Source organism: Chrysoperla carnea, chromosome 5 (assembly GCF_905475395.1).
Source record: "Chrysoperla carnea chromosome 5, inChrCarn1.1, whole genome shotgun sequence".
Classification (NCBI taxonomy): domain Eukaryota; kingdom Metazoa; phylum Arthropoda; class Insecta; order Neuroptera; family Chrysopidae; genus Chrysoperla; species Chrysoperla carnea.
In genome coordinates this window covers 29,264,920-29,278,192 of record NC_058341.1, presented here as the reverse complement: position 1 = coordinate 29,278,192, position 13,273 = coordinate 29,264,920, and the positions used below count along the sequence as shown (strand labels likewise).

The following is a 13,273-nucleotide window of genomic DNA, read 5'->3' as shown; positions in this document are numbered from 1 at the left end:
ATTGTTCCCCAATGATTTTGTCAATTCGTTTGAAACTTTATCAAATAAAAATAAAAAAGTCCTTAGAGGCCAAAACATACAATAAACCCTCATCACAAATAGTAAGCAGTTTTAAAAAATTATTTTTACGAATAAAAAATTAAAAATTATTTTTATTACGTTTTAATGTATAAAGACTTGTCTACTAACCGTAAAATTTGGCATTGGATTTCAAAATTTTTAACAAGCATTTATTTTAAGTTTTGATCAGATTTATTCAAAACAGATTTGCTTAAAAATAAGACATAATAAATGAATACATCTCTTTTTAATAATTTTCGTTGCATTGTTATTTGCTGTTGTTCCCGTTCTGGGATCGCAATTCTAAAATCGAAGTACTTTTTATTTTGCCATTTCTACCTTATTGCGAAAATAATTTCTTCTTCCAAAATTTTTTGGGTTTTTTAAGATCAGGACTGAAAATAATCAACATCATCAAAGACTTCTTGCATTTTAAAATTTAAATTTTTGATATGGGGAGTGACTTATTATTGACACAACTTTTCGCCTTGCCATAACCATTTCCAATTATTTAAAAATCGGTCAAGATAAGCAAATTATTTTAACATGAGCTTTACAATATAACGACGAATAAATTGGTTAAATATACCTACCTACATTGTAAGCGAATTCTCAATAATCGTTTTCAAAAACAACCTAAACTTTTTTGGTATTTTATTTCGACCCCTTTGGGGAATATGAAACTATCTCGTGATAGCTGAAAAACTACAAAATTTTCAGATTTTTTCAGTTTTTGCAGAGCAATACAAAAACTACGGGCTTTTACCATTATACTTTCAAAATAATAGAGTAACAACTAATTTCAAAAACTCATAGTTTCAAAAATGCTATTTTAAGAAAAAAGTAAAATCTTGTTACAATATCTTTTTCCATGTTTGATATAAATTTTTGGAAGATATAAAGGAAGGTAAAAAGAAAAAATCACAAGACAAGTTTTTTGCTGAAAACAGATAAAAAAATACAAAAAATATTTTTTAGTTTGGACAAATTCAAAATTTTGTAATTTGCGCATTCAAGGTCAAGAACTTGACCTTTTAAATACCTAAACCCATCTTGATACCAAATTTTATTCAAATCGTACTTACAGTCTTTTAAAACTTATATCACACATGGAGAAGGGTATTGTAGCAAAATTAAATAAATCTGGAATTAAATGAATCTAACCAATTATTTTACAAAACGTTATTATTATTTGTTTTAATATTAACCACTGCATTAAAAAAAAACATGAAAAAATATGTCTGTGTATAAGGTTGAAATCAAAACAATCAAATGAAATTTGAATTAACAAACCGAAAGCTGAAAGATACTTATAATCATTCAGAATGTTCTATCTTTGATGATTTCGCTCTTTGCAAATCCCTCTAAACCTGGTAGAAAAAATTACTCTACTTAGATGATACAGAGCTTAGCTGAATTTTATAAGCCCAATTTCACAGCCTGCCATCTTTATAATTTAATTATTAAATTTTTGAATTGAATAGTGAACATGTATACATTCCGTTTGATTTTAATTTCAATTTCTCCTTTGGTCATACTTTTATTGGTATTCTATTTTTGAAGCAGAAAGGCTAAAACTTGTCTAGGAAAGTAAATATTCCTCTTTAGGTAAAATATGGCTTACTACATGAAGCTGCATTGGCAATGTATATTTTGTATGTGACGAACATTTGTACGAAATTTGAAACTGTTAGTTAGTCTTTTTAATAAGCAGAAATAATTTAAAACATCATTCATTAAATAAATTTTTTATTGAGGTGCAAAAATAATAGTATTTTTATATCAAATAACATGGTACACTTGTGCAATGGTAGTCAAATTAACGTAATTTTGTTAACCTAGAAAACAAATAAATAAAATGTTTTATTATTCATAAATAGCATTTAAAATAGTACTTAATTTTAACAATACTAACATTCATAATCGTAATAATCGTCGCATGATGGAGCTGATTTACCCGATGGCTTACCCGCCGCAGCTGCAATATTAGCAATGGCAGCAAGATTGGCTTTATCAACAGCATCAGATTCTCCTGAATCACAAGCGGCCGAAGAACCGTCTGATGAAGCAGAGGCAGATCCCTTTGATGCAGCTGCCGAAGATCCAGCAGATGTTGCACCTGCTGATCCTTTAGAAGCCGAAGCTGATGATCCATTTGATGATGCACCAGCTGATCCTTTGGATGCAGAGGCAGTTGAATTACCAGATGAAGCTCCAGCCGATCCTTTGCTAGCCACAGCTGAAGATCCAGCAGATGTTGCACCTGCTGATCCTTTGGAAGCAGATGCAGACGAACTTCCTGACGATGCACCTGCCGATCCCTTCGAAGCAGTAGCAGAGGATCCATTTGATGATGCACCAGCAGATCCTTTTGATGCACTGGCAGTTGAATTTCCAGATGAAGCTCCTGCCGATCCTTTGCTAGCCACAGCTGAAGATCCAGCAGATGTTGCACCTGCTGATCCTTTGGAAGCTGATGCTGAAGAGCCATTTGATGAAGCACCAGCAGATCCTTTCGATGCAGAGGCAGTAGAGTTTCCGGATGAGGCTCCAGCCGATCCTTTGCTAGCTACAGCTGAAGATCCATTTGATGTTGCACCGGCAGATCCTTTAGTTGCTGTTGCAGAAGATCCATTGGAAGAAGCACCTGCGGAGCCTTTGCTTGCCGAAGCAGTTGAATTGCCAGATGCCGCTCCTGCTGATCCTTTTGAAGCAACTGCAGTTGATCCATTTGAGGCTGCACCAGCTCCATCTTTAGTGGCACCGGCCGATGACCCATTTGATGAAGCACTGCTAGATCCTTTCGTTGCAGAAGCAGTAGAATTGCCAGAAGCAGCTCCAGCCGATCCCTTGCTAGCAACAGCCGAAGATCCGTTGGATGTTGCACCAGCAGAACCTTTTGTTGCAGATGCACTCGAACCTTGGGAGGAGGCCCCAGCTGAGCCTTTTGAGGCACTAGCAGAGGAGCCATTTGATGAAGCACCTGCTGATCCCTTACTAGCTACAGCCGTCGAGTTACCAGATGATGCACCTGCTGAGCCTTTTGTAGCAGTTGCAGATGAACCATTAGATGAAGCACCTGCTGATCCTTTACTAGCACCAGCTGTAGAACCACCTGATGAAGCACCCGCTGATCCTTTGGAAGCAGATGCAGATGAGCCATTGGATGAAGCACCAGCCGCTCCTTTACTAGCACTAGCCGTGGAACCACAAGATGAAGCACCAGCCGATCCTTTTGTAGCAGATGCAGATGAACCCTTAGATGAAGCACCTGCTGATCCCTTACTAGCTGCTGCCGTTGAACTACCTGACGATGCTCCTGCTGAACCTTTAGAAGCAGAAGCAGAAGATCCTCCTGATGATGCACCAGCAGATCCCTTAGAGGCTCCAGCAACTGAACCATTAGACGATGCACCTGCTGAACCTTTAGAGGCACTGGCAGATGATCCTCCTGAAGAACCAGATGCGGACCCAGAGCCCGATCCACATCCTGAACCTGAGGATGATCCCGAACCGGATGAGGAGCCTGAGGCTGCACCAGATCCAGAAGCTGAGCCAGAGCCTGATGCAGCGCCCGAACCGGAAGCTGCTCCAGAGCTTGAAGCTGCACCAGAGCCTGAAGCTGCTCCAGAGCCTGAAGCTGCTCCAGAGCCCGAAGCTGCTCCTGAACCTGAAGCTGCTCCTGAACCTGAAGCTGCTCCAGAGCCTGAAGCTGCTCCAGAGCCTGAAGCTGCTCCAGAGCCTGAAGCTGCTCCTGAGCCTGAAGCTGCTCCAGAGCCTGAAGCTGCTCCAGAGCCTGAAGCTGCTCCAGAGCCCGAAGCTGCACCAGAGCCTGAAGCAGCTGCTGATCCGGAAGCTGATGATCCAGATGAACCTCCAGAGTTATCACAGTTCTGAAATGATAAGTTGTCATAATATATTAAAGATATATATATTTCAATTAAATGAAAACAAATTTACCGTTGGATGTGCGTTCACATTACTCCAAATATTATTAGTTAACAATTGTATAGCCACGGCGGCTAATACAATAACCACAAATTTAGAATTCATTTTGATTTTTACAAAAATTGTTGACAGATAAACTGATGTTCACTTGTTTGATACAATTGTCTTTTATATATCAAAACTCGTGAAAATTAAAATATAAAATTAATTATTTCAACATGACTTAACGATTATTATTTTTAAAGATAAGTCTATAAAACTTTCTCACGTTTTTAGGGTTTTTTTTTAATTTTTTAAATCGTTGTGTGCGTAGTAATGGTTGGGACAATAAAATCGATGCCAGCGCTTCCAGTGAAAAATTTTGGCGATAAAGGAGGCTGTTATGACTAATTTGCAATTCTTTACATGTAAATGTAATAGTGATTGTCAAATTAAAACTATTGAAAAACACTAATTAATTAAACGTAATGCATTAAAAATTTTGAAAATAAGGAATCAAATTGCACAAATATTATTTTTCAAATGTAAATTATCATAATTGTTAATTAAATTTGTGGGACAATAATAAATCCTTTATTTTGAAAATATTCAAAATTTTGTACTTTGTTCACCACCCACCCCTTAGGTAAGGTAAAAGTACTAAATATGAAATAACAACGGAAAGTAATTTTTAACAACCAACAGCTTGTTCTTTGATTTTGTCAAATGTTTACCAAATTTCTACCCCAATACTATTTGTTTAATTGTTCTTATTATTCGAATTGTTCAAAAATTTCAATTATTCGAAACAAATCGAAGGAGTTTATTTTTCTGTTGTAAATATTTATTAATATTCTTTAACTGATTAACTTAAATAAATTATATTTACAACCTTTTTTGTCGTTTAACAACGGGCGTTAAAACTCAATTAAACTCAAAGAAACAAGCACCCGACACATATGCGTATCAAATGATAATTTAAAAAAGATGGTTAAACATGCCACAAACAAATATTAAAGCTTCGTAGTTAGTTTTTACATTTGCACACAAAATATATTTAAGGATTTTGTGCCACACTGAGTAAATACGGAAAACAAAATTTATTCAACAATTCAATTCCGGTACTAAAAAAGATCAAAATAAAATAACAAATCTTACGTTGTAACCTTAGTTTTAAAACTCAAAATGAGAAAACTAAAGTGAGAAATATTAGTTGATATAAATATCTTAAGGGCATTTAGTTTATTTAGATGTCGTAAACGGTTGTTTTAACAGGATGGAAAATTTTAATATATTATGGCTAATAGCTCATTTTTGCAGTTAACTAATGAAAAAATAACTTGAACAAAAGTTGTAGAGTTTGATCGGGGACATCATGCTCTGACATCAGATTGATCCTAGTTCTACAAGTTTATTTAACAGTCAATTCAGATTCTAAATGGTTAGAGATAGAACACTTTAAATAAGAAAGTTATTATTCCTCATTAATCTTCATTTTTTATTAAAAATATTTTTTCGAAAATCGATAGCTTTCGGAAGAAATACGACTTCGAAATATGTCAATATTGCATATAATCGAAAGAGAAAACGCTAGCTACAGAAAAATGCTTTAGCCAAAAGTTATCTTAGTAATAGAGGACATTCGTCCGAGGTCCGTGAATATGAACTGAAATTATAATTTCAAGGTTATTTGACCTTAATTTTCATATGATTTTGTCTAAAAGAATTTTCTAAGTAAAGTTATAGTATTTAATGAGGATCAACTTTCTAATTTAAAATGTTATTCTATTACTTAACTTAATTTTTATTAAAGCAGCCTGGAGAACTAAATTCAATCTGATGTCAGCACATGATGTCCCCCATTAAATTCTACAAAACGAGTAAGTAAATAAATTAAAATGGTCCACCTTGTATAGTGTACGGCATCCTAATTAAACGAATTACTAAAAATAGCGTTTACTTATTAATTCAAATGGACAGTAGTATAATGTTCGTTGTACGAACATGTTCATGCTGCGCTCAAAACACGATTACTCGACAGGGGGTTTATCAAAACTATGTACAATCTACACATATAACGAGGGGGTAAGTATTAAAATTTAAAATAAATAATAAAATTCGTTTCAATCTTCATCATCATCATTGGTTGAAGAAGAAATTAACATTTTTCATGCATTCTAAAAAACAATAAATCTCTTGTTATATTACCAAGTATTTTTTTTATACACTTACACTTTATCAAAGGTATTCAACAAGTTAGAAAAAATGAAATGATGGTCAAACGTAAAAAAAAAATGGAATCCCACAGAGAAAAACACTCATCATTACATGGCACGAAGTGTGAAAGGATTATCATGTGCAGGTGAGCAATTAGTAATTTAATCGAAAATGTTTTTTAATCTCCATATTCGCCACATAGTAATGACTATGTAAAATGGAAATTTGGTGTCTGAAATAAAATAAAGACTACTCAAATATCTTCAATTAGATGAAAATTTGAAATTGAGTTATTTCCTATAAAAAAACTCGCAATTTCGTGTCGGACACTTTTTTATCTGAATAACGATTAAAATCCATACAAATCAAAAATAAAGAAAATTATAGGTAAAATTAATTCATTTTATACTTAAAACATTTTCACAAAAAATCTTGTTTTCCGAATCATCTTTCGATAGTTTCTGAATGAAGTTTGTCAGATATTCTGTTTTTCAATTATTTGTGGTACTTTCTGAAAAATAACACAAAGATTGAAATTACTTTAACCCACTTTGGGTATCCGTTTTGTAAATTTGAGATAGTCTCTGAATGCAGATGTTTTCGGGGCTGAAAAACTGCAATTTGTCACTGTCAGCTATTCTGTTTTTTACAGGTCTATACAAATTTCAAGTAGATAAAATTTATTATAAATTTAAAAAAGTTGGAAACTGAGTACCTATATCGTGAAAACTTGGCTTTTTTGGCTTGAGTCAATGGAAAATTTATCTGGAATTTTAAAAGCATTCGGGAATTTGTCTAATCCAAATCTAGTACAACGCAACTGACTGATTTACAATTGTTTTCTTTATATTGATGTAAATAGCAATCTCAGACAAACGTAAAATATTGAAATTGTGACTTTAATTTTTTGAAGTGAAAACTTCTTTAGCTAGTCTAGCACTTTTTGAGTGAATACAAATTGGAGCTCGCGTCTTCGTCATGCTCCACATAATATACCATATTGAAAACAATGTTTCTCGCCCGATCACTTAAGTTAAGCAATAATTTATACTAAAATTAATTTAAAAAAATAACACGGTTATTCCAGTGTTTAAAGTTTTCACATCCGTCGACAGTACATATGGCTGACTATTTTTTTTTTTGGAGACATTTAAGGGAAGAAACACAAGGCTATCGACCTGTGCTACCTGGTATAAAAGATACCTACTATTGAGGGAAAAACATTTTGTTAACAATCAAAAAACTTGCATATCCACTAGCAAGTTATTCACACCATTAATTTTCAAAATTCATAGCAAATTAAAGATGTGTAAATCATCATTTTTTTTCGCCACACACTCAATTATAAATAAAAAAATACACCTCTGTAAATACAATTCCGTGGGTTTGGTTGAACAGATACAATAAATTTGCATATTAACAACTCTTGACATACGCTCTTTATACGTTGTAATTGTTCAGTTGGGGTGTAAATGAGATTTTTTTTGTATATATTTTTATTTCTTTTCTGTGCGAGTCCGTGTATGTGTGTGCACTTAATTTAAATTTTTTATTTGGTGACTTGTTCAACATATAATAAAAATACATATTACATGTGGATACGAGATTCGTTACAATATTATTGTTGTTGTTGGGTTATTGATTGTATTGATTTTGTGTTTATTGGTTGCGTTTACAGTTGTTTGATATCGTCTGCAGATAAGAATTGAAGATCGATTTGAGATAAATATATTAAAGAATAGTACAAAACTTTCAAAAAACCAAATTATTTGGAAAAAAAGGACCATTTTGAAACTATGTTCATTATCGCAGTTATATGAAAATTACATGGATACCTAGTTGGGAAAAGGAAAAGTTCAGCGTTTTTTACCTATCCAGTCTTGGGTTTATCGTTGGCAGAATAATTTATCCCAAATTCACACTTCAAACAGTCATAAATAGTTATGGAGAGTATGAAAAGGATGGTTCTCTCCCTCATACTAATGTAACACAAAACTTAAGCTCGTTCCTTTATCAAATATGACTTCAGTGCGATAAAAATTCCAACTCGTGGTATGCAGAAACAGATAATAAAAATGGAGTAGGTACCTGTTCAACTGTTTATCTTCTTACGAGCTAAATAAGGGAGCTTTAATACGAGTCTATTGCAGGTTGGGCGGGTTTATTTCGGCGCGGAGAACAAATAATAGTAAAATTTTATAGAAAACTAAAAATTTGGCAAGATAAGAAAAGAAACGGTATGATAAGTCTGCAACAAATGGACATAAAATTTTATTGAGTATGTAAAATGGGTAAGATGTGCCCATTTTTCTTCCTGTCAATTGAAAGACGATGGTTCAAAAGGTACGAGTTAGTCAAATTTTATTATGCCCTATATGTTCATTTGAATATATTAAACATACAAGTGAAAACAAACAATTGACTGAGTTAATTGTTGAAATGGCATGTATAGACAGTGTTGATTGCAATCGTTTGTTTTTGGACGTCACGTAAATAAGAGAAGATATCCACTTTTAAATAGCCACACAGATGTAACTGATATTTCCATATTAATACATACTATAAAATTTGCACCTAATAAACGTCCTCGTGGGTAAACAGTGATGTTTACAAAAAAATGTTTCAAACAAAATGTTTATTTTTTTATAAGGAACATTTCTTATATTTAAATTTTTGTTCTATCTCTGACGGTTTACAAGATTGGTTCTACCCAAGTCTCAATTATTTATAGCTCATTTACGAACTCGACCTCACTTTTTAGGACCTGAGTACGCTATAAAAATTTCAGCTTGATATGACGGACAGACGGACAGACAACCGTAAATGGGCTAATTAGGTGATTTTATGAACACCGAAACCAAAATTTTGTTCGTAGCATCAATATTTTTAAGCGTTACAAACTTGGGACTGAACTTTGGGACGGATACTTTGTATATTTCATATATACATGGTATAAAAATAAAATACCTTTAAAAATTAATGAACATATCAATAAAAAACTAAAACTAGTATAGTATATTATAGAATTTTATTTTTATTTAAATTAAATTATTATTAAATTTATTTTTAATAATTTATGAGTTTTATATGACATATTTTAATTGTGATTATTAACTTTATACTAACTAATTAATATTTTAATAAATTTATAATATTTATTTGATTAAATAATATTTTCATAAAACAGTTTTAGAATTTTAATTTTTAATACGTCTTAAAATATTACTGACAAAAACTTATTTTAAGAATTACAAAATTTTTTCTTCAAATCTAGTTTTTGTTAATTTTATTTCTCTTCGATATATCAACGTTTATGATATAGGTTCTCTTTTAAAAAGAGTAGTAAATTCCATAAATTTTCTTTTACTGACCGTAATTTCAAATTCCTAATATTGTAAAAAAAATTATAAGAAACCAAAATTAGTATCTCATTCTGCTTTTTTCCTGCCGGGTCACTAAAAAACTACGAAGTACTACCATGTATAATACTGTCTAAGGCAGTTAGCAAATAGATTCCTCTGAAGATAAACATATAAACCCAGCAGAGATAAGTATATATACTTACTTTATATAAATGATAGAGAAAGTGTTCTAAGGAATATGATGAGGAAAAGAATTGAAGATTTATTATATTTCATGGCATTCATCCAAAAAATACTAATTACACTTTTTTATGTAACAATGACACCAACAACGATATCAAGAGATGAGTTTATATAACTTAATTAAATATTAATGGAATATAAATATGAGAAGATGAATACAAAAAAGTTATGTGTTAGCACGGCTCCACAAAAGTAACAAAATAAACTTGAATTTTTATTGTTAATATTAGGAATTTGGATTTTTTTACTGACCACAAATTTGAAATATTCTGCGGAATTTGGTAAGCCCATGAAAATAAATCAATATTGATGACGAATTGTAATGACGTTAAAGTGTTTTAATTCTATTGTAGGTGTATCACGTAATTGTGAATATTAAAACTGTCAACAACCTTTTTACAATATTAAACACCTGCATTTAATAATGTTCAGTTACGCTAATGCATGCATACAAATTCAAATAAACATCACATTGAAATTACTTACCCACTTCAAATGATGATTCACATTTAAAAAAATTGTATACGTACCTTTAGTCGTGTAGAAAAATTCAGAAAAAATTCAAGTAAAATACTTTAAGTAAAAGTGCAAGATTTTCCCCGCTTTAAAAGTAAAGATGGTCATGAATTTATTTAAATTTATTCTATTATTTTAAGTTTTTACAGAAATCTCTAATTTATGGTTCAAAATGATGATCATAGATGGAGCAGTAAAATGTCATGTCAAATTTAATTTTTTTTTTAAATATATCTTCATAAATTAAAGCTCATGTGTCATTCTGATGTATGAGCTATAATGTTCTACAGTTTCATTTAAATTCATTCGGTAGTTTTTGCGTGAAAGCGTAACAACCAAACAAATATTCATAGGCAAACATATAAAATATATAGAGATAGCAATTGGTTCGGATTGGTTAGAATGATTTAAACAACCCGTTCAATTATGTATAGAGGCAAGCATAGCCAGTATATAATCGAAATTTTAGGAAATACTTCAGAATTCAAGGAACAAAATTGCCGAATTATTGTTATATATTCTCAAATATGACATGTCCTGTATGTTTAATTAATAATATATATCGAGATCAGGATCAGGAGACTCAATGCTTAAAAATGGAATAACTTTACTTCATTAGACAACTTATTAGTATGATTCAATTTACTCAATTTAGAGTCTTATATGTTTTATATAATACTTAAATAATTAAAATTGTGTAGCAAGAATTAGGAAACCAATTTGTGCATCGCACACTTTACAAGCGAAATAAAGCAAATAATTATCCTTTTTTGAAAATATTATTATTATTTTTTTGTTAATAAAAATTAAGTTTAACAAACTGATAAGAACAGACATACTCTGTTACGCACCAAATTTATATATTTTTAAAAAACCTACAGACACTTGGTACTTATGTATGTATGTATACCTAACAATTTAGTATTCAAATAATGTACACGTTTCTTAATTTTAAATATAATTTGGTAATGTTTACATACCTAACAAATGAAATCCAATTTAATACAATATCACTCCTCATGTACTTAAACGGTTACATACATTAACCGCAATAAATAAGTGAAAATAAAATCTTTTTAAAGTGAAAAATTATTTTAAATTTGTTAATCTTATGGTAGGGGAGCCCAGGATGCTTAACGTGTAGTAGCTCGAGCGTCGTCGAGACCTATTGGATTTTCTTACTTAAAGATCCTATAAATCTTTTCAAATTATGGATAACAATGTTCATAAAGAAATAATTGATAGGATTATATTTTTTGTACGACGGAACCCTAAATTCGAACTTGAAATATATCTATGAAGATTATCCATTAAATTACCGTTTTCCTCAAGGCTTTTTTCAAATTGAGCCGATTCTAAACATCATCGCCAATTTTTTTAGTTTTTTCGGGTTCGGAACCCCAAAAAGCGCACTTGAAACCTAGCTTAGAACACTCTCCATTAAATTTCCTTTCAAACAAAAATCAAAGAAAAATCAAGAAAAATACAAGAAAAATCAAAATCTGTTCATCCGTTTAGGCCCTACGATACCACAGACAGACAGACACACAAACATAGCTATCAAACTTATAACACCCCTTTTTTTAATTCTGGGGTTAATGATAAAATAGGAAAGATATTCCTGACGCTTAGATTAAATCAAAAAAATCAAAGTCAAAAAGTTCAGGGTCAATTCAGAATTTGACTTATTTCAGGCAACTACGTATCTGAACGTAGAAATTTTAATGAAATGACAGAGCAGTGACAAAATTTTATCTTGAATTTTTCAAATTGTTTGATGCATCTGAAGTAGCTAAGAGCTTGGTATATGATCCTTAATAGAAAATTTAAATTTGGTTTTGTCCTATAGCAAGGTTTTTCTAAAGGATTTTTGCTAAATAAAATTTGTTTGTTACTTTATAAAGAGTAGTTTTTTCGCATAAATCTTTTTCTCTCTCTTTTAATATTTTATGAACATGAGCTATTTTTGGGACGAACATGAGCTTGGATGTTAATTAGAAATTAACATCAATGATCATCTTTTACAACAATCATTTAATGTCAGACACTAAAAACGGATGTGATTCGGATTGAGTTTCTTAGTAGTATTCTATATAATTTTCTAAGTTATACCAGACATAAATAACCCTTTTAACGTCCATTAACAATAAGAGATAAAAATTTGAGTGCGGTTTTAGTATACCTCCTCTTACAATGATAACAAAATTACTACAATATAACTGAAATCAATACAGAAAAAAAAAACATATTCAATATAAGTAAACGATCGATATAATGATAAATATGGTGAGAAATATTTATACGTATTAGGAATATAAGAGGAAAACAATCAAAGATATAATATAACTGATCAGCATTCTTAATGAGTATATTTTACGCTTGCTGCCATGTGTTGAAAAAATTATTGAACATTGAATTGAACGAACGTCCTCTTGCTGTGTTCATTTGATGCATTATTCCAAGTTTCGATAGCAGTAACAAATACGTTAAAAAATTAACCAAGAGTGCCAAGACAGAAATATGATAAGAGTGCTAGACCCATGAATTTTTGTTAACTTAATCTAAGATTTGTTGAAAATTACATACCTTGTCGGTATTTGACGAAAAATTTCTTTTGTAATGTGTAAATACAAAATAAAAGACACATATGAAGATCCCAACTGCGTATAACATTCCAGATCATTGTCTAGTGGACAAGTGCCTAGTCCGAAAAAAAATAAATATATAAAAAAATAAAATTTTCAAAAGAATTTTCTAGAATTTTTTATGTTTTTCAACAATCTTTCAAGGTAGCTTCAAGGGCGGACAAACGTATATGAATTAAAAGTGATTTTATACAACACCTATACCAAAATTTATTTCGTATCACCAATGTTTTAAGCGTTTCAAATAACAAGCGTTAGGACTAAAATTAGTTTTGAACTTTGTATTATAATTGGATTCATAAC

General features: G+C 31.3%; 1 protein-coding gene across 2 annotated transcripts; it reads right to left on the bottom strand.

Moving 5' to 3' along the window:
- Window positions 1-1,792: 1,792 nt before the first annotated feature.
- LOC123299797 (uncharacterized transmembrane protein DDB_G0289901-like) lies at window positions 1,793-4,134 on the bottom strand. Of its 2 annotated transcripts, XM_044882156.1 has the most exons (4): window positions 4,021-4,134; window positions 3,875-3,953; window positions 1,976-3,730; window positions 1,793-1,898 (listed from the first exon to the last, which is right to left on the bottom strand). In XM_044882156.1, exons 1-4 carry the CDS (start codon window positions 4,111-4,113, stop codon window positions 1,894-1,896), a joined length of 1,932 nt encoding a protein of 643 aa, XP_044738091.1. In that variant the 5' UTR covers window positions 4,114-4,134; the 3' UTR covers window positions 1,793-1,893. The 2 variants fall into 2 exon arrangements, with proteins under 2 accessions (XP_044738091.1, XP_044738090.1); XM_044882155.1 differs by having other exon boundaries at window positions 1,976-3,953.
- Between the last annotated feature and the right edge of the window lie 9,139 nt (window positions 4,135-13,273).